At 43.7% G+C, this 25,832-nt stretch overlaps 1 protein-coding gene across 7 annotated transcripts in view; it reads left to right on the top strand.

Annotated features, from left to right (window-relative positions):
* Eip74EF (Ecdysone-induced protein E74) overlaps positions 1 to 25,832 on the top strand; it is a 776,515-nt gene that overhangs the window by 729,142 nt on the left and 21,541 nt on the right. For all 7 annotated transcript variants that reach the window (XM_083119484.1, XM_083119487.1, XM_083119488.1 and 4 more), the window contains one exon: positions 16,726 to 16,944. In XM_083119484.1, the coding sequence (XP_082975610.1) occupies positions 16,726 to 16,944 (219 nt within the window). The remainder of the gene's footprint in view (positions 1 to 16,725; positions 16,945 to 25,832) is intronic.

Here is a 25,832-nt window from a genome sequence, read left to right on the forward strand (position 1 = left end):
GCTGTAGGCGTTAGCACCCGTCGATCATGAAATCTAACACGTTAAGATGAAAGGGATTAAAGGAACTCGGTAGGAAGCAGAGTGTGCACTTTCGTTTCGTCTTCTTTGTGTTCAAGATTCGCTTAACACTTGGAAAAACTTTACCCTTGAACTATAAACATGCAGTGTAGAATCTGATGTGCTCAACATTGATTGCATGTTAATGTAAGCGTCAAAAGAGTCGGTTAAAAGTATTTTTTTCACCATATTCGTTAAGAATAGCATTACACTGTAGATTTTCTTTCATAAGAAGAGATGGAGGAACGCTCATAAATTATGGAACTGTTACGTAAGGGTAGAAAAAATAACACTGTGTTAAAAGTTAACCAGGACCCGAGTGAGCCCTGAGGCAGTGTAGTTGGTTCGTCTTATGTAATGGAGTTTTCTCAGGTCTGTCGCTCTGTGATTGGCGAGGTTCGTTTGCTTTGTGACCAACTTGGCATTTTACCTGCTTTTTCCTCCTGTCTCGCACGGTTCTACGTGGGAATTATGCCTCGTGCTCACGTGCCGAGAGTTTGATATCGTGATTCGCGGCTTCAACGCATGAATGGCTTTTGCAAATGTTTTTGCCAACATTTTGTATGCTCATCTTGAGGCGACAACATTCGTATTGTACAGTTTATTATTATTTTAAAGGGAGAATTGTACTTGCTTGTAACGTTGTTTAGTTTTGTGAAACCTATTTTGAACTGGGATTTATCTTGTAGAATTTAGAAAGTTTGTATTCAGGAAAATGTGTTGGGTTGGTGTAACCTATTCATTGCGTTGTTGCCCTTGCACTCAAAATCACAAAAGGGTAGCTGAGTTGCAATGTAGGGCTGCGTTTAATCTCTTCTGAATTCATGGGAAGAATCAAAAACAAAATTTAAAATATGTAAATATCGCGTAGCGTGTAAAATACAGTGTCAGTTGTGAAACGCCTTTGTCAATGAACGTGCAGTATGGTTTTAGTAAATGTAACGTTTGCATATGCACCATGAAATATTTAAATTATTCGCTGTCACTATTATAAGCTCTTTTGCTGAAATTATTTGTAACAGTTGCGACGTCAGAATTCCTGGTGTGAGTGTACCACGTCTTCACATAGTAATAAATAGAAATTATACAAAAATAGGAATTGCAGCTTTCCTGGCGACGTGATTCGAACAAGTGCTCTCGGATTACCAGCCAAGTTAAATCGGCGTTAGCTTCAAACGTTTCGAGCGCATACATTGCTCCCATCAACACTATAATCTGTTAATGGAAAATACAGAAAATTTTAGAATTTCATGATCACGAGTTTGTAGTTCACGCTCCGAATCTTTAAATTTTTCCAATCATATTCACTATTATGTTTACACATTTCATTTTTATCACATAATGTATGTAGAGTGGCGGGCAATGTCCGGCTCACTTTGCCCTTCTCTTAGCACCGTCCATGACATCTACAAACACCTTATTTTTCTTCCTGTACGTTTACGCTCCATTAATCTTGCGTCGACAGAGAGAGTGGATGTAGTTGCCTAGAGAAACGTTTGTTTGTGTGCGAGGAACAAAAATGCATATCTATGTCGTGAATTGTGACTAGGCAGCCAATCAGAATCGTCGTTCTTGAGATTACGTTCTGTCATTGTGCAACGATGTGTGCCGGAACTTCCTGGTTGTTATTTTTTTTTCCAAGGTTAAGGTTCTCGAACGGAGTAGTGAGGTGTGAAGGGGGAGGGAATCGAGGAAGTAAAGGCGACCAATTCTTTCAGCGACTTCCGTCAACTCTACAAGTATTTGAAAAAAAATAACGTCTGTCTCTGGCCGCAACGACGAATGGTATGCGCTCACTTCATAGAACCAATCGTCTGGTGGGAAAAAAAGCTGAAAATCGCGTCCATTTGCTCTCCCGAGATAAAAAAGAGGAATGGCGAGAGTCAAGTGCAGCGATGGGATATTAAAAGAAGTGCCTTGTTTGGCAGAAGGGTTCTAAAAATAGCTTTTGCACGTTCTTCCACCTTGAACCGAGCCGGATTCAGTGAAACATTTCGTCGCTGACGTCAGCGCCTCATCGATCTCATCCCGGGAGAAAGGGGGAGGGGGAGGGGAAACGCCTGTGACGTCCGAAGTGTCATTTTTCAAAGGGGGTAACGCTCGGAGCGGCTTTACTTTTTTTGCAATCCTCCCCCCACCCTCTTAATCGCACATTATGAGGAACTGAGCCCCCCTGCCTTTCCCGGTTTTATTGAACTGACAACCCCTCTTTCGTTCTAGACGAACCTACTTTAAAATTTGAACATTTTAACATGTTTCATTAATCAATACGCAACGTCACTGGTGCAAGAGCTCCATTGATTCTGTGATAGGTCGTGATGAGTAATATGTGGCGTGTGAGAAGGGCCAATTTGGTCTTCGTTTGCTTTGTATATAAAGCAAATATATAGTTACCGCTTGACATAGCTACATCGTGCTCGAAGTCTGTTTCAAACTATGCTTTGTGGATATATTTTCGGAAAGGGCGTAGTTTTTTAAGAGTATTCTTGCAGTTACATTACAATTGGTCCAAGTTTTGCTGCACCACTACTAAAGGCCAACTGCCCCATTATGTGGGACAAGTGAATCAGCGAACAGGGTTTAATCAAAAGCATTGCTTGCAGGACCTCCAAACGGCGTAGTCTTAACGTGGTCGCCTTGTAATCAAGAGGTCTCGGGTTCGATCCCGAGGCGCATTGCACAGTGGTACGTATTTCACCTGATAGCTCCAGTCCCGACTGGCTCAACTGAACTTCACACAAACTTTGGACCAAAGCCTTGATCTCGGGAATAAAGATGAGCCCAATTGTCACGATCTCGCTACAACATGTTCTGAGTTCAAGACCCGTTGCCGTATGTATCGTCATTTTCATGTAATCTTCATTCGTTCTCACCCTCACAATCAGCCTAAAGATGCAGAAAAATACGCATATGGATAAATTATTATCTACACTGAAGGATGAATCCTAGATTGGACGTCTTTGTTTAGCAAAAGTCCTCCTTTTCAGGTCCCCGTAGCAAGACGGCTCCCTCCCTCCTGTTTTTAAAAAGCGAAACTGTGATAGTGTCAGAAATAGCCACCACAACCCTTTGATCGGTTGCGTGTAAGCGATTTCCCTGCTCCAATTCCTATTCCTGGGTTGCAACAGCGGGATTAAAGTGATTCCAGGGTGCGATGCATGCTTTGGAGTACGTTCAACTTTTTCTCCACCGTGCCCCCTTTATTTTCGATCCCGTGTCGTGGCGCTTACCATTCCCATATGTACGCGACAAGGGAAAGGGGGAACTTGCCCTCCCCTCCCACCCTGAATTCTCATCTTTGTTCGTCCCCCTTCTTTTTATTCCCCATCACATGCTTTTGCGATGCTGGGGTGACGCGCTTGTCTATGACGCACAGCTTGGATGGGCTGCGGTTGCCTAGCAACTCCCCCTCTGTCTCTCTCTGGAACACTTTGTGACGCAAAGTTTCGGGAAGAAGGGAGAGGACCCAGTTCCTATTCGCGGTGATTAAAGAAAGTGACCATAATTCATCACAGGGTGCTATTTTTTTTATTCTCCCCTTCTCCTTCCGTGGCTTCATTTGAGCCATGAAAGGCTAATTTCGTTCACGAAAACATCTCAATATCTTTCCCAGCAAGACTGATTCGTTTGTAGTATGTGTAATAAGCCTCGAAACGTTGCTCCAGGTACTTTTCATAGCATGTTCCTTGGAATTTTGCCTCCTATCAAACTGCTTCGATTTTTTACACAGGGTGTCCGAGAGGCCCCCCCCCCCCTACTTGCATGTATCATGTTGCGACCGTTTTTTAAAAATGGCCGCTATTCTGTTGATTGCGGATAATTTCGTTTTCTTGTTGACGTACCTGCTGTGAAGGAACTCTCATCTCGAATCTGTAAGTCCTAGAGGGGTAATATGCACCATGTAATAATCTAGGAGTATGGGAACTTCTCGGACACCCTGTAGAACGCCCCAAAATTGACCATCAGAATACAACTTCCAGATGATTATACGTGTAATGTCAACGATGCCTAGTATTTAGTTTTCAGTGCTAATTCAATTGGCACATTTCTTGCTTTACGTCACTTTTCTTCCCTTACGGAATAATCGCGACGATTAGGATGAATGATAATCAAGTGATATTGATGAAGGGAATATTAAGAAGAGATGCCCAGGCCAAGACTCGGAGTGGACCAATGAACGCCCTCGAACACCAAGGTAGTATTGGAACACCTTCCCTAGCCATTTTAGAAAATACGGAAACCCTAGACGTATTTCCGGTGTGCATGTGTTTTGAGGGTTACAAGCAATGGTCACGTGTTAGGGCTGCTGAACGTATACCATGCGTCGTGAAGGCAGCCAAAGGGACACGCAGGAGAGTAACAAAAAAAGAAGTAGGCAAGAAAGTTTTTCCTGCGAGGAAAAAAATAGGTTCATATCGAGGGGAAGCAAATTCCTTGGACTATGTCCAGCGCATGGGTCCCTTGTGTTTTGTTTCATCCTATCGTTCGGTTCAGAAAGGTCCAAACGCCGGAAGCCTCAAAGATCTTCGGGGCAGGAGCCCACTTTCGCTGTCCTACTGACACAGATTTCGCGTTAAAAGTGAAAATCAACGGCTCGTTCGTCTTCTCTCGCTCTCCGCCAGTCTTGTATTTTTTTTCCTTCAGCGGTACAGCTCCTCCCCCCTCCTCTTGGCTTTTACACTGTTCTCGCTCCTATTTCTAGACGAGAGTTGGTACACGTAATTCGTCGGTTATGCGGCCAATAAAGAAACGAATTGCTCTCTGTTACTGTAGCTGGTTTTATTATTATGATGTCCAACAGTTCTGTGGTGTAGCAACTTTCACGTGCGCTTGCCGAGTTGGCATGCGAGAAATACTTTTGCTGCGCAGGGGGAGGTGAAACAATGCGAGGTTGTTATCGCTTGGGTGTCGACTGCTGTTACCAGCGCCGAGTTCGATCTCCCCACGTGGATTTCACGGAAACTTGCTGTTCCCGTGGCATCTTAAAGTCAGTGGGGAATGATTCGGAACGCAACCACTTAGACCCGCATCGATCGTAGCAATTAATGATAATAAGAGTTTGCTTGTTGACGTTTCTCTCTCTCTAGGTTAGTCGCGGATATGATTCGATGCGATAGGGATTTCCTCGATGGTGTAGTGGTAACGTCGCCGCCTTGTGATCAATGGGTCCCGGGTTCGATACCCGCTGGAGGCACCAGTGGTTCGGATTCCACTTTAAACTGTAGGTTCAGTCCAGAGTAGCCTTCATGTGCATAAAGTGGACTTAAATCCAAACGGATTATCACACATGAACACCAATGTTCAGGCCTGGACTTGAAATCTACAAACAACAGCCTTATTTGATCATTTAAATATTTTTTTCGGACATAAATTTCCATTCACAACGTTCCGTAATTCGTGCGGGATTACAAAGTTTATGGATCCTATACCTTGCTTCTTTTTTTTTTACCCGTGAATATTTCTGTATGCTTCCACCTTGTGTTTGGCCCACTGCATAACAAAACGTTTCTAACACAGAAAACTTGAATTTCTCATTAGCAGTTCTTTCTGTCAGCATTTTGGGTGTTGTGTTCACACTTTACTGCAAGACCAAAACAGCTACTTTGCCCTAAGTCAACTGGACGGATGCATAGATCCCAACAGTGTCGATACAACTTGACACGCCCAAACGACAGTGTTGTCGCAAAAGGTGAAAGCAAGCTCGTTCTTCTCCACACGGGCGCGTGCAACACTTGACTTGAGACAGTAAACCGTGCGAAAAGAAGAAGAAGAAGGGATAAAAATGAAATCTGCGGGAGCGAATTCCATTCGTCACATAAACTTTCTGCCCAAGAATCCCATGGATGCATTTCACCCGTTGACGTAGCAGCCGTGCCCTGTCACCGGCGCTGTCTTCGAGTATGCTAATCGCCAGCTCTGTCGTGTCGTCGTGATTATTCCGGAGTTGTGCTATTTCTGCTTATTGCAGGAGTTCGTGCCTTGGTTCTTATAGGAGCATGATTTCTTCCTTTCGCTTTCTTACTGGCAACGCGGCGATGTCGTTTTGTTGTCATTTACACGGCATTTATTTTACGACCGAGCGATTTGGAGACGAGGTTGTGCTTGAATTATAAAACTCTCAGGTCTACGCGTGCGCGGACTGGCATCGTATCTGCCAGTAAGGTAAAGTTGCAAAAGCTTTCTATCATCTATGATTCGTGCGTAATAACAGTTTGTGATGGTAGCGGATTTTATGGACAGCCTGTGCCTGCATAATATCCGTATGCTTTGAAAGAAACTGGAGCCCCCTTCCCTCCCCCACTGGAATTGTACAACTAGCTGGCTGGGCATAACCCTTATTGGTTGCGGACAATATAGAATGTGTCGATTGTTATGTCCTCCAAGGGCCTCCCCGATGGCGTAGTGGTGATGTCGTTGCCTTGTAATCAAGGGGTCCCGGAATCGATACCCGTTGGAGGCACATAATGGTTCGGATCCAACTTTAAATTGTAGGTTCAGTTCAAATTAGCCTAACTGTGGACTTAAAAACTGGACTTAAAACCCAACTCAATCTTTTGTCCTATACGAGCCTTCATGGCACATTACTGGTTAATCCCACCCCTATTCCCCTTACAAATTTACAGGAGAGAGGAAATGATGTATTTTTAGTAATGTGCCTGACTCTTAAAAAGTCAGTAAGTTAGACATTTGTGAATACGCCTTACTGCTAAGGATTAGAAGTGGAGATGCGCCGATCAGACTCCAAATATAACTCTTCAGAAGCGTTTATTTTAACAAAACTGAAAACCACATTTTTCGAGTTAGGTTCGTGTGGTTGTGATACGTCGAAATATCGATGTTCTTATGATATGCAAATTGGATAAGAATTTCAAGGTTTGATATGGGCACGAGTATGTTGTTCATTTTGTAGATTCTCAACTCTTTTTAGGATCTGTGAAGGCGGAGCTTTAAAGATAAGAACTGAAGAAAGTGTAAACGGGATCGTTATTTACCTTCTGCAGTATGCAAGTGAAGGTTTATTTACCGAGCACTTTTTTCTGCCGTATTCCCCTTTCTGGAGTACTCGTTGACGCAGTTCGTCGTGGATAGTCATTCTGTTCGAGAAATCTAGGCCAAACCGGTGGAGGCTCCCCCCACCTCCTTCCCTGCGTTTCGCAAAGAATCCCTGAATTATGCGACCTCATCGCTGTCTAGGTGCCCGAATTCGTACATTTCAAGACACGACAAGGGAAGAAAAACGTGTTTTGTAACGCGCGCGGAAAGTGTAGGTTTTGCCCAATATCCGGGCTAAAATAAAAGTCCTCAAGAAAATCGTGAAGAAACAGGAAGGCGTACGACACAAGGCTGCGTTTCCGTTCTCCGTTGTTGCCAGGAAATCATTTTCCACCTTTTTTTGTCTGCTTCTCCCTCCCTTTTTTTGGCTCCCTCACGGTACCTTCCGTGGCACAAAGTGAAATTAGGTAAGTAGGTCGCTGTTTTAAAAGAAGATCCAGGAGGAAGCTCGAAGGGAAAAAAAAGAGGAGAGGTTTTGTTACGTTATTCGGTCCCTCGTCTGAAGGAAAGGCGGGGAGAGGTAAAAACAGACACCGCATCTACCTGTGTGTTTGCGCCGAAAAATTTCTCCTACCTCCGTGTTTACTACCTGCTCGAAAACCCAGACAGAAAGGCTATTAATGTGGATCGGAATGCGAGGGGTGTTTTTCCAGGTCGGAAATAGAGAGAGAGGGAGACATGCGAGCCCGTTAGAGGGAGGGACGAGGAAGAAGAAAAGGAAGGCGGCGCGGTTGATTTTTGGCGGTGGGTGATATATTCTTTCTTCCCCTACTTTCCACCTTGCCAGGTATAAGAAAAGGGAGAGTGTCAATGTGTGTGTCGGCTGGAAAGTGAGTGAATCGGTCGGGGGAGAGCGAACTTTTAAATGCCCGCAGGGAATTAGGTCAGTGGAACAGAGGCCAGGGGACGTTTTCCGAACAAGGAAGAGCCCCTACGACAGAATGCCACAAAGCACTCGGAAGGGAAACGAAGAAAAAAAGGGAGAAAGCTGAGGGGTAGTGGATGCTTTTTATCTTTTTCTTTACCTGTTCCTAGAGGTCATTCTTGTCCCTCGTTTATCTGGCGATGTCGAAAATAGTAGCCGTAGGACGTATCAACAATACCGCGGTAGGTTTTTGCAGGTAGCCAGTGTCCCCCAAATGGAATTTCACGATTTTTGTTCGAGGGGAGAAATATTCATCCCACCTGTACGCAGACGATGGTAGAAAGTTTTTTTTTCCCCCGTTGCGCACGTCCACCTTCCCGGTCCGGGACAAGTGGCGCTAAAAATACGCGGTATTAAAAATGAATTGGAATCGAACAAGTGCAGGAGACCTCGCCGACGTGCGTCGCCTTGAATATTAAGTAGCCCAGTGCTGTGTTTCGTTTGCACAGAACTATTTCCGGCAGGTCAACCTCCCGCCCCCCTCTTCAGTTGGAAGTATCGAACGTTTATTTGCGTTCGTGTTTAATGCGTGCTTTATGAATAGACTATTCCAGAGTTGAAGTGGTTTCAGGAATCAAACATAGGAGTCACTGGCTCAAACATTAGAGTACTATTTACAAGGACTCCGTGACGTAATGTTAGCACTACTTTGTGGAAAACGAACTCGATAGCTGATGTATCAATGACGAGAGTAGCCCAGTTCGGTAAAAGGTTGAATCTTTAAGAGACACTCAAATGTCAACCTCCTAGTACACCCTGGACTACAGTTTGCAGACTAGCGAGGCTCCGGCGCCTGAACTCACGGCCAGTATAATCCTCCGTGTTGAGTATTGTCCTTTCATCATCTTGTCACATCCGTCCTCATCTTCCCGATTAACCAAAGTGGCAGAAAAGGGAAGTAAAATAAACTAAATAACTCCAGTTTGGACAAAGCTGGATGCTCATGGAACTATGTAATCGAATCCCAAGTGCGACTGTTGCCTCACCCATCTTATCTTTTGGCCTCATCGTGGTGATTAACCTATCGAGGGAAAAAGTGGAAGAAAAAAACTGGCATAAAAACCAGCATCAGGGAGTTTGAATTCTGCCACCACACAGTGTATATCATTGCCATACGAACATTTACGGTCGCAAAACCACAGGTGCTGGCAATACAACTGCAAAACTTGTCCGCGTGGGCCGTCGGGGAATCGGTGTCATTTTCACAGCGCTGTCGTCACGAGCGTGGCTTGCTTGAAAAACCAGGAGGGGCTGGGGAGAACGATAACATTTTCTGAAAGGAAAGAAAGTCCCGCCCTTACGTAATGTAAGCTAAATATGTGCTTCGAGTCTGCGCCGTGGATTTTTGGGTCGAGCAAAGGAAACGGATATCTGTTTAGCAACACACGACCCCTGCTAATAACGGAACGCGATCTTTTTACTTTTCCTTTAGTTTTCGTTTCCTCTGCCCCCGCCCTTTTAATGCGAATATTGGGAAGGGGAAAACACGGTATTACACATGTGTAATTCGTTCTTCCTGCCGATGCACTGGCCTTAGAGCGTGTGCATACCTCGTCGGTCGTAACTTCCTTCCCGAAGATGTTTCTGTGATTTCCATTTCCTCTGTTACGACATAACTGCACGCGAGGTTCTTTTTTTTTTTCCCGTTCGGTACGTATACGGCGAGAGCTCTCGTGCTACGTATGTGGGTCAAGGAGATGTTTTGGTGAGCTGTTTCCCCTCCTCTGTGATTCTGAACACCGCCCATCCTCATCCGTGTACAGGCTGGTTGGTTGTTACGGCGATAAAGGAATGTCGACTTACGTTCATTACGACACAACCCCAGTCCAGAATTTTCCAAAGCCATTTTTGCCAACCCCCTGCATCGGAATCAGATTCGCATCTCGCTCTGATGTTATTAAGTTCGTAGAAGTTCTGGAGGCGTGGTCTCACAATTTTGACTTCATAATTAAGAATCGAGTTTAGCAAGGCACAGACTAAGGAGGGGGCGGTGAGGTGTGGCTCCTAAAATACTTCGAGGGGGCTGTCTATACGTATGTATTATGCATCTTTTGTGGATTCTGCCCCCAATTATTTGAAGTTTGCAGTTGCTTATATATAGTGTTCAAATTATTGCGTTAATGTCTTCTTTGCGTTAAAATAATACTTTGAATTACCTACCTCTCCAATGTAACAATGTCGATGTTCTACTTTATACCGTTTACCAGAGTTGTTTGATTGATTGATTGAGTTGGTGTTTTAAGTCCACTTTGTGCACGGTAAGGCTAATCGGAACTGGACCTACAGTTTAAAGTGAATCCAAACCACTATGTGGCTCTACCGGGTATCGATCCCGGGACCCCTTGTTTGCAAAGCAACAACGCTACCACTGCACCATCGGGGAGGCCCACCAGAGTTGTTGTTATACAGTATGGACATTAAACTGTTTACACAAGTATACACACATGTATATTGTGTTTTCGGTGAAACTTTACATGCAAGACAACACAACAAAGCATGTTTCGTCTCGGCAAATCAATCCTCCAGTTATGAATGTATCAAAGTAAGGCAACGTTACAATTACTCATGTGTATTTGGTGAAGTGTGTCTAACGCAAGTGCCGTGAAAGTAACGCGTTACGTTACTCTTCACAACTCTGGTGCGTATTTCTCTCTTTCTGAGCTCTACAGAGCGCTTTTCCCTTGGACCCAGGAGAGAGACACATGGTAGCATAACCTGGAATCATGATATGGTAGCCAGAATGTTGGAGCTGATTAACCAATTCTACACTTGACGTCCTTAGATACTCCTGGACACTCTCTTGGTGTCGAAACCGGGAAACTTTGCCACGTGGTGTAACATGGTAGTCGAAATATGACACTCTTTGAGTAAAAAAAATGTGAAAAATGCATGTTCTCGCGTGAAACCAGCTCCTCATTTTTTCTCTCTGGTGTTTTCTCCTCGGATTCTTCGGGCGACCTGGATCTAAAAATACCTGGTTAACTCGAGATGGTTCTGCCAGGTCATCTATTGACCAACCTCGGTCCCGGAGGAATTGCGAGTTGGACGACAACGCGACCAGTTTCCACATTGGCCAACAGGTCAGCGAACTGGGCTGGCCAGGTTCCTCTCCCGTCCTCGGTTGTTTTTATTTTATTTTACCTTGGATACAGGCGCATTCGTGTAACTTCCTAAAACAGGAACTTCTGTTGCACCTGTTTTCCACCATCCCTTTCGTTTTACCGCAGGATTTTCTAATTTGGAAGCATTAATATTAACACACGCAAGAAGCCTCAGTTTCGTCACAGTTTACGCAATTTCATGGCAACATAATGGCTAAAACCGGGGAACAGACTTAACTGCGAATATATTCTGTCGACTATATGGACTACGTGAGTTCCGGAAAAGAAAAGTTTGAAAAAAATTGAAATCTTCAAGTGTACTACTACCTGAAGGTATCAAATAATCTTTCCCAGAAAATAATGAGTAGCTATCGTTAAAAGTAAAAAGTTGACGAAGTTTGCATCCTCTGGCATTGTCGTGTCATTGATGTCTTTGACGCAGATTGTTGTGTCCTGTTGTTCTTTGCTTCCAAGAGCTTGAGAAGATATTGATGAAAAACGAAAGGTGCGAAAGTGCTACAAGAAGACGTGAGGAGAGGCTGGTAAAGTGGACGGCATTTCTGAAGCTGGGCTGAAGTGAGCCTCGAAATCTTTACCGTATTTTTTTTTCTATGTATAGAACGTTTACAACTTTTGAAGCGTTCAGGGACTTGATACTGAGGGTGGTGGAAGGATATGGTAATTTGCAAGGACAGTTTGCAGCATTTTTGAACTTGCTCGCTTTCCCCTAACAGGTCAAGTAATGTATTTATCTGCAGCCGCTGTTTTTGTGAAACAATGCAGGGGAGGGGAAGTGAAAATGAACCTTCAGTTGCCTTATCTTCGGTTCAGATCTGTGCCATTCAGTTTCGGATTGCACCAGAACTCTCGCTTACGTAACGGAGAAAAAAAGGCACGCCATCTACATTCGGCAGGAGGAAAAACGCTTCAACCAGAGAGACACGCTTTATTACTTTCGTTTGTTTTCGTAACTGATTGAGGTAAGCACGAATTTCTTCACCACCTCCCGCCCTCCCGTCTTTTCCTCTCGCTCGCTTCCTCCGTGGGGTATCCTGTCACGTTAAAGTATTTGAGTCCGATAGCGCCGTTTATCGCTTCTCGCGTCCCTTCAGGAAAAGCTCTCGGCTAGCCTGCCTGCTGCGTCCTACGTGTCCGTCTCTTCAGAAAGGCATTTCCGTGTTTATGCTTTATGCTGAGCAGAAGTGGCCTTGAATCGTACGACCGTGTTGGTATTTTTCCAAGTTATTTTTTCCCCTCTCCTGACGTAAATGTATTATAGGACAGGAAGTTCCGCGTTCGCATACTCCCACATTTTAGAAACTCGCATGAGCGCGAGTCGAAGTACGTAGATGTTTGTTTTGCACTATGTTGCGAGTGTTAAACGTTGGCACTCGTTGCCTCGTGCTGAAATCCCGCCTGGTTGCTGCCAAGTTTTGGTTTTACATGATGGAATAAAGTAGTCGACTGTTGTTGATTCCTTATAGTAATATTCACATTGCAATGTTGTTGTGTTGGACGGAACCTAGCAGGGTTTATGCATGGGTGCCCTGATAAGAAGGGACATTCCCTATGTAAGCCTAAAATTATATATTTCACACACAGTGGCGTGTCCAGGATTTTCGAAGTCGCAATGGGGTTAAGGATACTTTTTCAGTAGTCGGCCCTTATTTTGCCATCTCTAACTGCTTTTGACGTTGTTTGTTTTTAAGGAATACTGGGCCAAATGTGGTATGACTCCCACAAACCCCCTTCGGTACGCCACTGTTCACATTTATAACGTTTCGCTCACAAATAAGACATACTGGTTGTCGCATGGAGCGAGAAGTGGAAACTGAAGCAATGTTTTAAAGAAGGCAGCACCGTTTAAATATCTTGCCCCCCCCCCTCCCTTCCCGGACGAAATCCCTGCCGACATCCATAGATTTATGCTGTCTCTGAAGTACTTGTTGAACGAGTTTCATCTAACACTGAGAATTTTTCATTTTGCGCAACCTTTCTTGTGCAGCTAGAATTTTGGCCTGTTTTATCTTTTAAAACCATGTTGGACGAGTACTTGAGTACTTCTTCCATTTTTCCGTATCCGTAATACCATAAATATTTAACTGTTGCTTCTATGTTGCAGGCTGTAGCCTTTCCTCGGAATATGTTTCAGTGTTGATCTAGATATCTAGAACGGTCTGCTTTGGTTATATGCATCACTCTAGTTATTGTTAGGTAACAGATTTCCAATCACTTTGTTGTTACATAACATCAAAGCGCGCTCAATATGCTGTTCGAAGTTGATTCGTGGCAATTTCAGTTGCCACGTGCTTTTGTCTTTATTAGCACACACCTCCAATGCATCACACAAATATTTGTGGATATCGTCAGTGATCGGAAACTGTAAGGGTGTACAATTAGTAATATTTGTTGGACATGCACTTTAATTCCCAAATTATCGTTTTGATAATGTATCCTGAAATTGTTACGATAGTAACAGATTGTACATATGTCGTGTTCAATAATACGTCAGTCCATTCTTTATGATGTAAAGGATACACTTTAAATAGTATTTTCTATTTCTTTGTAGTAGAGCTTCTCCGATAGCATAGTGGTCTAGTCGTCGGCTTGTAATCAAGGGGTCCCGGTTTCGATACTCGGTGGAGGTACGTAGTGGTTCGGATCCCACCGTGAACAATAGGTCCAGTTCAATTAGGCTATCTGTACATTAAGTGGACTTAAAGCAAAAACCTCAACCTGTTTCTTTGTAGCAACCATATTTAATTAATATTTGTGGAGTTGGCTTTTCAAAGCGTGAAAGTACTGTGACATTGGTCGACATTTAAAACTCTTCTGGCGGGACATAGAAAAACAATGTCCATCTAAAAGAGATGGGAAGGTCTCGGAAACAACGTGGCGGTTTTTGTCCACAGGAAAATGAGAAGGAGTCGAAGAAGAGAGAGTTACTTCCCCGAAGAGGCTTTTCGGAAATGGATCATGTACGCACGAAACGGTGTTGCCAAGTAGCGGGCTTCTCGCTTCGCCGCGTTTCAAGCTCAGGTGAACCGAAGGTGCCTGCCTCTTTGTTGCTTCCCGTAGCCGCATCGGCAACATCGCCTTCGCCGTGTCTGTGGCTTTCCAAGGTTAGGCTTGGGTCTACGTCCGACAAGTGGGATACAGCCTTCCCCTGCGCGGGCGGGCGGGGGGAGCGCGTGTGTGCGAGTTTTCAGAAGAAAATGCACGTCCGGCGAGCACCGACTGTTGGAGCAGGATGTGGACACGGAAGAGTACACTTGTCGGCGCGAACGCTACTTTTCGGGGGATCCGTGAAAGTGCCGACGCTGAGAATCGAAAGTTGATCGATTTTTGAGGACGGCCAGGCGAATCCGGATGTTGTCGCTTGCTTCTTTGGCCTAGAGTGGAGAAGGCATTCCGTGTAGAGGAAGCGCGCTGGTTTCTCCTGGATGCTCGAAAGCAACAACCAAATTTCCGCTCGGATTGACGTGGTAGATGCGAGGCGACCTGTTACTAGGTTGCCATGTATCTTAATTTCTGCATGTGGACAGTTTTGTCGAAACGTGATGAAGTAAGCTTGCAATGACGACAGCTTATAATTGAATTGCCTGCAATTTTTGCATGATGAGCGCAACACACTACAGAGATCCCAGCTTCGAGACTTGGTCCGTCATGAATGCTTCAATCATCATTCATTCTCATCGTCCCGATTAACCCAATAAGTAGAAAAGCGACGTAAACATCCAAAATCACTTCCATGACACTACAGCTGAAAACACGACCAATCCAACACAGGTTCCCTGAGTGAGTTCGAAAACCAATAAGAAAGAAGTACTAGAACATTAATAGATAGTTTGGATGTGAACCTAAGTTTAAACTGTTCATATGCCACTCACTACCAACTATTCTAAAAGTGCTAACTTATCAACTTGATCCCTGTTCCATAATGCATTATACCGAATAATATTAATAACAATAAAAGACGTAGCTTAGCATAGTGATAAACACGAAATTGAAGTAATGTAATCCGCGGAAATGTTATAATCAATTTGGCAATAAATACTTAATTTTAGTCATGTAGACGTCCTTGCTTCTCAGTGTAATTAAATCGTTCACTTTACACTTTATGTTATGTTCAGCAGTATATATGCTACTGCATGTTCTAAAATGACCTGGAACTTAAAATTAACTACGTGTCATTTGAACGTTAGAGCGCAAACTGAACGTGCACTGAAGTTTTTAGTTGTAACGGCACTCTTTAAGAATTACATGTATTAGTACCATTTCGGTTCCTACCGTATGGCTAGCAACTAAAGTATAAGCTACCAAACATAAAGTTTGAAATGCTGATGAAATAACGTAGACGTGGACAAGTTGCAACGACACCAGTGAACTAGGTTTTTATGCCGTTTGGAAATGCCCCGTGAAAATTTCGTTTGCAGTGCGAAGATGCATCAAAGGAAGAGGAGGGTGTTTTCAGACGGGGGGAGAGCAGCGCCCCGCATGGGAAAGGGGTGTGGAGGTGCAGTTTTTCTCCTCCTTGAAAGAAGCCACTGTGACAAGGTACTTTATCATTGTCAGAGTGGACCGGGCTGTCCGAAGCCGTCTCCGTTTTTTTCCGTTACAATCGCTGTTGCATGTGGGATAAACTACACCCCATGTGAGGTGGATTAGTAAAGCATTAAGGGGTTCCGTTACCACCAAGTACGACTACAGGCATTCCAAAAGTAGTTACCAAGTGGGGTAATTTTTGTAGTTTCGTTCTTAACCCTCCTCAATACAAAGAAGTGGCAACTGGCTGAACTGTTTTGAAGGAAAATTAAGCTGTTTATTTCGCTTTTCTTGGAGTTAATCGCGACAATAGAGATTAATGACGAAATGGATAGTGGGGCAAACACAAGATACATCCATAGATTTTACCCATGGTTCGGATGTGGAACCTTTGGCTTCGCACACTGACCATTCCACCACGAAAACGGATAAATATTTCAAATTATAGTTTGTTTGATTTAATAGATTGCATTGTTATTGTAAATCCGCTTTATGCGCAGATAGACTAATCGAGACTGGACGTACAGTTTAAATGGGATCAGAAATGTGCTCCCACCGGGTATCGCATCTGGAACCCCTTGACTTCAAGGCGACGATGTTAATATTTCATATTAAAGTTAGGTATTACGCATTGATATATAAGCAAGAGGCGCTCAATCAAGTAATGCAAATTCTAATAAATGCTCCATTTTCTACGTGTCTGCATCCTAAGCCTACCTTCGGTTATTTCTCTTTCAATCTTAAGATTACAAACAGGATACTCTAATATTATTAGGCTATCATTCTGAGAGTGAGAGCTTATTTTACCATGCTGTTCCATTTAAACGTGGCGCTCCCAATTTGACTCGGTATCACCATTCACCGTTAGGTGCACCCTTATACGCATGAAGCATTTATAGCCCACCCTGTCGTTTCGAAATCTTAAAACATACAGTGATGCGCCTGTATATAGTTTCAGCATTCTTTCTTCCTTGTTTTACGTGAGAAAGAACTAAAATTGGCTGAACGGGCTGGATATTAACATGCGCCTTTTTCTCTTTGCAGTGGACACCACAGACAGCGTGGTCGGAGTGTTGCCGCCCCACTCGCTACTCGAACTCGGTCCTGCGTCGCCTGTGACGATAAAGAGGGAGCCGCCGGACTCCAAGGCTCTGCTCCATGGAATCCTCAGCCAGCATTCGTCCCATCAGCTCAGCGGTCAGGGCCACATGGGATCACACATGCTCACTGCCCACCGCACTTCCGCCTATACGACATCTACCGGTGAGTAACACAAGTACTGCCCATTTCATCCTTATAGGCTCCTGAATCTGCCTGCGTGCAGATCCCGATAATGTAATCGTAAATGCCGTCACGTATTGGCTTCCGTTTTTGGTAACTTTGAAAGTTTGCCAAGTTGAAAACAAAAATTAGGCGCCTATAATGCTGAAATGGGCAGTAGAGTGCCATTTTTTGTTGTTTTTTCCCTATATTATTCGTTGTGACTGTGTAGCGTGGGTGGTATGTGCGATCGTATGTGTGCGTGTGTGCATGACGAACTTTCAGGAACCAGGTCTAAATGTTGCAACTAACGGCTTCATCTTCTGAAGGCCGACTCAGTCCAGGATTCGGTTCGAGGAACCGATCTCCGTGGTGGAGTGGTTAGCACAGCGCGCCGTCACGACGCCAGAGGTGCCGGGTTCGATTCCCAGCCTGGGCATGGGTGTTCTTCGTGATGAATTTCATCATATCATCATTCATCCTCATCTTCGTTATTAGCCAAAAGTGGCAGAAAAGCGAAGTAAAATAAACCAAAGGAATGAAACGTAGGACCTATCGTTTCCCAGCGACGTCATAAAGATTATATCATGACATGTTTCTCGCATTATCAGTGTGACAGAAATATTAAAGATTGATCCATATTGATACTGCTCGACAATAACGAACCACGCACCAGACGTGTAGAGCATGAAACGCTGACGTCACACATCACCACGAGAAAGGAACATCAAACAGCACGCGTGTTTGTCAAACGTATATCATACAGCAACGCGGCACGCACAGAAGGCATAATTCATTCAGCCATATGTTTGTAGTTCCGGGTGACCCTGCAGCGACAAAAGAGGAGAGGCATATCAGATGACGACAACGCAGAAGGAAGCGGATCAAAATTGGCCTGGATTGTTTTCGAATGAACAGACAAACAAGTGGTTGTTAGGCCACAGAATCCGTAAACAGTTTTGCAAGTGTTGCCGCCAATTATGGTCACTGCTTATGGGCATCGTAATTCTGACACCCCCTCCCTCTTATGCTGTTTATGTATGGGTTTCTATGGCAGAGGCAGTTGTTAGGCAAGACTGTGATCACAAATCTCTATCTTTGTCAGAAACAATGTTTTGAATATTCTTCTTTCTTCGTGAAAGCCACGGACAAACGAGGGGTTCACACCAGAGTTTCCTTGTTAACAGAAGACATAAGCTTATTTATCCGATTGATTATTCACTATATCTAATTTTCAAGCTTTCGTTGCAAGGCTGTCGCATGTTCTCTTCCGACATAAATATGGGATGTATTAAAGAACAACGTGTTGGTAGGAAGAACAGAGCTCTCCTTCGTGTTTATGACAAAAGTATACATTCGGGTTGTTAAATGGTTCTTGCATCCTCTACTTCGGCCGTAGACGTAGGTTGTGTGGTCGGCACCACTATCATTGTAGCCAAAATGTCCACTATTTTTTTTGTCACGTATTAGAGATAACGAAATTTGCCTGTTTCAGATTCTTTCGCGATAAATTGCAATCCTTCTGACCTGGTTTTCTGCTTGCTGATTCAAGATTTATTTCGTCTTGCACAATAAGCCAGACACTTGCGACTGTGGGTTTTAGGCCAAATCTAAACGTTGTTTATATATAGGCTGGTATTTGGTCACCGGCAAGAGATCCTCTGCCTGTCAAATGGAATTTCGCAATTCTTTCCAGTTTATCACTGGCATGCCTCTGAAGATGTCCCACGGATTTCACAATTTGTAGCGTTTCTGGTTGTCTCAATTGTGATCGATGAGCTGGGACTGTCACCCACAAATGGAACAGTCATATTGCATTTACATCCGTTAACAGTCCAAATCAACCAAGATTTCCATTGTAAACACAAGTTCCACACCCCCCTTCCGTAAATACAAAAGTTGGATAAACAAGGAAGAAATATGAAGTGAGCAGGGAAATAAAGGGGAGAGGGAGAAAGTAAAATTTTTGACCAAGAGTTCAGCAAACAACGTCGAGGGCGAACTCTTAACAACAAAAAAAATGTCTACGAGGCACTAATGGAAATAAAACTCTACGTACCCATACCCAAACGACAGTTCAGTATTTAAGGCTAATTACGTTTTGCGTAGAATTCGATTCTACGCACTATCCGCAAGTCGCAGCAATATGGGAATATGTAGAAATGCTGAAGTTTGTATTTGATTCGAATTATCTCATATTTTGCGATATTAGATTTTAAAATTTGTTCCAATTCGTGTCACACGTGTTCTAATACTATGAACTATTTTTGGCATTTTATGTAACAAAGAGCAATAGAATTCAACGGTACAAGTAAGATTTCAAGATTGGCTGCAGTCATTAATTTTCCAAGTCTGACATCTATCCACTCGAAGATTCTCCGTTTCAGTAGAACCGGTAGCCGCGCTCTTAGCACATCGGAATTAAGGATTTGAATTTTTTTCGCTTCCTCGTCTTCTTTTCATCCCGTCAATATTTTAAGTATTATTTTCGCCTTCTTTGTAACGGCTCCCCAATTGAAAAAAAATATCCGTTTGCTTCGGAGCTTAACAGTTGAAGCGCTGCCGAAAATGCACATTTTTTTCTATCCCCTCCCTCCCTCCCTCCCCGTGCAGGACCCCCAAAGTGTATTCTTATCTGTTGGTTCCAAGGCGAGTCGAGATTCTCATATATTTTAAGCAGCGTCCAGTCTGTCAGACGGCCACCGTGATGGGTGTGCTTGTCTGCGTATGTGCATTATTGAAGCGAGCATCCCCCAGGAGGGGAGGCTCGGTGAGAAAGCGAGTGGACACTGCGTCGACGGCATTAAATCCCTTAAGACGAGATACAGGAAGTCGCGTCTGGGTTGGTACACGACTCGTGAGAAGAGGATCTGGTTGGGCGGTGTATTGAGAAGACGTCGTTGCTTGCATTTGAACGCCGAGGGGAGTTGAATCGCCTCCCCCCGTACGCGCTTTTTTTTAAGACCCTTTCCCGCCCGCCAACTGACCAAAGAGGCATGCACTGGTCAGCCCGCTCTTGCACCTTCTCGAGGAACCGGTATCGTCGGACAATCCCATCGCAGCATAAATACCACGGTTGCCCTTGGTCAGTTCCCGATTGAATGGCCGGGGGCTTTCAAGAACAAGGCTGAAGCGTTTGTTGCATGGACTGGTCAGTTGAGCTTTTGCATGCAGCAAGTAATTTAAACAACAAATTGAACGACAAAGAAATGCTCTTCAGTGAGAGGACCCTTTGACGATGATGCATGGCCCATAAAATACAGACGTTGCTAAATCTTTTCTCAAGGGTTGCAAGGATGCAGGAAAAACTTACCTCCGATCCTGTCTCCATTCTCCCACCGACCCCCGGGCTCCGCCGTTCAATGTAAATTGCACAGGGCCGGTTCTGCAGTTTTGTGCACCGTCCTTTGAGATCTATAAGCTCGGAAGAGCTTTATTTCGTTTTGTCATTATTTTTGTCTAGTAAATTCGGCCATCCTACTTTGCATTTTCCATTGTGGGCTTCCTTTACATCGGACAAATTACACCCTACGTATCGGTGCCCGTTACGAGGACGGCCTCAAAAAACACTTCGCTTCTGTGTCCAGATAATTCCGGCTTCCAGCCTTCCGAGTTCCGTTACTTCGAATAATGCGCGGCTTTGTCTCTGGATTTCCGACACCACACAAATGCATTAGTCACGGTCGCCTCTGGAAGGATTTTCAAGTAGCGCCAGTTTTCAAAATTCCGATGCTGGGAAGATCGGTTAGATTGAATTGACGCTGGAATCCACAATATGTGCTCCGGGATTGACGTAAGGCGCATGACTGATGCATTCATTTCTTATTGTCGCACCTTTTTCTAATATGTACGACTTGGGCGTATCCAGCGGGGCCAAGCGGGCACGAGTGGTGAAAAATTTCACTCAGATCATTGTGCTGTTTTAAGTGGGAAGTAAAATATTTCAAAATAAAGCATTGCCTGTTGCTCACAATACCATCTTCATGGTGCAATGATTCCTATACTGCATCATCGGTGATGAATGTATTTTTTCTTTCCTTAATCATCCAAACTAACAAAGTATATTAACAGTTTTAATGGTATTTTAGTTATAACTATTGTTTTTTTACGTATTGAAATGTACTTTTGATAAAAAAAACTCCGAGCTTCTTATGTTGGTTGAACGTTAACTCATGATCTCTCCACCAAAGGTTCCAGGTTCGATTCTTTCGATTCTCAGTGCACGCACCAGTTTACAGTGGTAGGCCCAATCCCGATGAGCCTATCTTGGCGCAAAATGGACTTAAAACATACTTTCACCATTTTATTGTCAATTCATAGATTTCATGTGATCATCACTCCGCTTCAAAGTCGCGATTATCCTCAATGGACAGGAAAACGGCCTAAAAAATTAAAAAGGATTGAAAAAGTTATTTAGAATATTTCTCCGGCGTATTCGCCACGTTGTAACCAGAGACTGATATTGGATGTGTCGACCTTTTAGTTTCTCCGAATCGATAACGCAATGTTTTGCAATTATCGTATATTGAAAGCAAATGTGCCCCTTAAAATTGTCAAAGCTAGATAATATTTGCTGTGCATCGACGAGCTTTGTTTGTTTTCTGCTGAGTAAATCGTATTGTTTTCCGTGACCAAGTTACAATTTCTTCTGGTGAAGTTTCCATTCACTTCCACAACGCCACATGGTGGAGCCTGTGGATAATTCTATTTATCAGTAGAATACAATGACAGGTAACGAGTACCTCTCAGATTCTGAATTCGGCCGTGAAGTTGCAGATTTTGAGGTCAAGGGACAAACATTTCGCATGCTTCTTATCGCAGCCTGTGTTGCCTATTACGACATCTGCCACGATCTTGTTTACGCCAGCGCATTTTCGTTTCGTGACCACTGGACATGCAGCTTGCGGGGGAACCCATATCTCCTCTCCAAAAATAGGCGAAAGGATTGCGTATAACGAGAAGGGGCATTGTGCGGTGGGACAGAGACGTCAAAGCTGTTTATGACAAATGTTACCCAGATTTTGTGCAAAAGCCGGGCAATCTCCAGGCTGCAGCTGCTGGCGTGTTGATCTGAAGATTCGAGGGCGGCGTCGCCCCTTGCGGTGGGCCCACCTTAGGCAAAGATGTCCCGAGAGGAAGGATTGACCGACGAGAGAAGGACCAGGTGGTCCTTTTGGGCGGAATTGCGACAAACAAGGGCTCCCGAGATTCGGCAACAGTTTCGTAAATGGTTGTTATGTATCTTCGTTTGTCCCCCGTGCATCTTTGCTTTGTGGGCATCGAGGTGATTGCCCTTTGCGAGCAGATGGCCGTGTCCCTGTAACTAATATTACGAAAATAGCAAACACCGGCTGTCCCTCGGTAGTAATCACCTGTCCTGCACGCTCATTCATTCTTACCGGCGTCGGTGCAAGCTGCAGTGACATTTTTTTCCGAAACTCTTGAGTGTACATTTTTAGTCACGTACCGATCGAAGCAGATGCCAAAATGTGTACCACCAGTGAACAATGGTGCACCCTGTCCTCGTGGTGCCTACTTTGAGCAGCTCATAACAAAATTTACGTCGCCAGTTCTGGAAAAACAAGTCATGATCCTTCGTTGAAGATTAGTTTACTTGTGGCACAATAGATGCTCTAATTCTCACGTTTGTATTTTCACTCATGTTATCCGTTCTAGATTTTTAAGAAACCAGATTTTGTTTTAAGGAATAAATTGGCTGCCTCTACTGATAGATTTGTCCAAGACATTCCCGCCGGCCTCCGTGGCGGAGTGGTTAGCACAGCGCGCTACGACGCCAGAGGTCCGAGGTTCGAATTCCGGCCAGGCCATGGGTGTTCTTTGTGAGTGCCCCTTCATCACTCAACAAACAAGGCTCAAAGGTGTTCGTTCGCCGATGAACCGCAAATATTATCTAGCTTTGACATTTTTAAGGGGTGTATTTAATTTCAATGTTGCTTCTGAATGTTGCAAGGTAACAGAAAGCAGGCGACTGCGCGAAAGAGCAGATTGGTTTCATTCAGTGAAGATCGGTATACTTGCACTTTTTTTCTCGTGTACAGAAAGCACTCTCTCACGACGATACACGTTAGATCATTGGTGAATTTCTTCTTGCGCTGCGTTTATGTGTCTTTTCCCGTGCGTGCACAGCGAAAGTTCTCATTACTTTAACTGGTGTTCTGCTATATAGGGCACTTTCATTGTTTTCCTTTTTTTTTGCCTTGAAAAGCATTTTTTCTCGCCCAATCTTTTTTTCCAGAGAGTTTTCACCGAACGGAGTTGTGTATGCGTATATGTTCCGAAGGATTCGTCATTTAGGTTATGGGAAAGTGTTCTGCACTTCCCCTGGGCTTTACTTTCCCCCCTCCCCTGGTCGTGTCATAGCATCGCGGAATGCGTTGGGTTGGCGTGGTTTTATTGCAGTCTGTGTGCACGTTGGGATGTAATTAAGTGAGGAGATTTGCGATATTATCCTACAAAGGCTTTGGCAAAATCCATAGCTGTTTGTTTTAGAAATGATGCAAGTCGCTACTGGTTTACTGCGAAATAATCACTCAAATAAAGTCAACAGCTTGTTAACACCATTAAGCCTTGTTTCCATGATAACCAAGGCAGAATTTATTTTATTTTAAAAACATAAATGATTTCATTTGTATTTGGTACAGAGTCTGATGAAGACCTTGCTAGAAGGTTGAAACCTAACGTTTAGTTTGTTTTTAAAATAAAATAAAATTCTGCCTTGGTCAGCATAGCTATTGAGTTTTTGAACAGTTTGTTGTATTGAATCTGCGAATCATATTGCATCTTCACATTCAGAACGTTTCTTATTTGTCGTCACGATCCTGAATCTTGCCAGAAATAGATTGAAACAAAAATTGTTGGGTGCGTCACCAATTCAGCTACTTGCACTTACCACATTATACGGTAGCAAGCCCCTTACCATAACTAAATGCAAAATTCGCCTCCGAATACCAAAATTTGCCTCCGAGTACTAAAAGCTCCTTACATAGGTTAACACCGAGGCTGTAAAGGGCCACTCGGCACATACAAGGACAACACACGGCTCTAGAGGGGATTATACTGGCCGTACGTCTAGACACCGGAGCCTCGTTAGCCTGCAACTTTGCAGTTACGGAAGTGTACTACGTGGAAGGGAGGTTGACTTTTGGAGGCCTACAGGAAATGTCACCCCGTACACCTCTTACCGGAAATAGAATCCGGAACCAGTAACAAAAGACGAGTGCTTTCTATTTTAGTTATTGTACGTCGCCTTTATGCTCATTGAGTCAATCGCGACGACGAGAAATCACCGTGTAAATGACGAACCCATGAATGGTTATGGGACAAACACAACGATACACGTTTCTATGACTTACACAGGGTTCGTACCTCGGACCTCTTGCTTTGTAACGCGTTACACTGGTTATTTATAATGCAAAAATTTACTCACGAATATATGTAGTGAAAAACTAATCATATTTGTGCACAAAGTTGCTTAGATATCATCAGAAAACTGTGATTTCCAACTTCTTTACTTACTTTTCAACATATTCATTTGGTTTGTTATACTTCGCTTTTCTACCACCTTTGGCTAATCGCTAAGATGAGGATGAGTGATGATAGGGTGAAATTGATGATCCCTGGCATGGTAGCGCGCTGTGCTAACCACTCCGTCACGGAGATCGGCATTTTTCAATATATTTGCACAAAAAAAGAGGAAGGAAACGATAGAAAACACGATTCGCATAAAATCGGCGCGAAGGAATGCACTCCTTGACGTCAAGGTATGCAAATGGCAATTTTTCTGTTTACGAGAACTTGCATGTGCTAAGTGAGTATGTGGTAACTCATTTTCTCTACGAGATGGCCTTATTCGCAAGCAGCACTGCCCTCCACACAATCGCACGGTGCGAACAGTCTTTGCACTTGCAAAACGGCCGCCGAACTACCAGGAGGTGCCCGTCCGATTCGATGATGATATGGCCGATTCCGTTTGTGGTACGGAACTATAAAGCCAGGTGCAGTGCAGAACGGAGCGACTTGTCAGGTTGTACGAGTATATCTCAGAAGTTTTCAATGTCAGAAATTTTCGTGTCCTTACAGAGGCTTCATGCATTAATTACCTGCAGAAAAAATAACCTGACGAAGTATTACCTTAGCATGATACAACTTACTATTTCGTACGCCATCGTTATGTTTCAAAAGCACAAAATTTATTTTGCGATCACAGTCACTTTTGTTTCGGAAGATACCGGTTCGAACTGGGGGGAAAAGTAGGACAAAACACAGGCATGCTTATACATAAAAGTGAAAATGTCTGTGAATTTCTCGCCGATTTTTTACACGTGCCTCCGCTAATTTGGGTTTAATGTTCCGTGGAGATAAAAGAATAATTATTATAAAAAATAATGGGTCAGTTGCGAATTCTTCTGTCACCGTGTGTATGTGAAAGTGACGTCATGTTCCATCGCTCACAATCGCTGTTTTATTTTTTTTTCCTTTATTTTCTGATTATTATTTGCCATTTGCACGAGCTGAGTAATCGCGGTACCCAATGTTCGATTCCGTGTGAAAACGTTGCGTGGTTTTTGCCCCAGCCAGAATTTCAAGTTTTTGTCCTGGTTATCGCTATTTTTTACGTTAGTTGCAACATACGAACATGAATGTGTGTATAGCTAGATACTCTGCATGCACTGTTTCGAAATTGTCCTAAAATTATGTTGCGCGTGGAGGTTTGTCTATTGCTTCACGCAAGTTTGTTTGTGTTGTTGAATTTTTTACTCCCTGTTTAGGGTTTTCCTTGCTTCTATATCCTTGACTGTGCCACTAAAAGAATATTATTTCCACAGCACTTTGTGATGGCGCTAGAAATAAATGAATGGTGACGCATATAG

This window comes from Lepisma saccharinum, chromosome 3 (genome assembly GCF_977018435.1).
Source record: "Lepisma saccharinum chromosome 3, izLepSacc3.1, whole genome shotgun sequence".
Classification (NCBI taxonomy): domain Eukaryota; kingdom Metazoa; phylum Arthropoda; class Insecta; order Zygentoma; family Lepismatidae; genus Lepisma; species Lepisma saccharinum.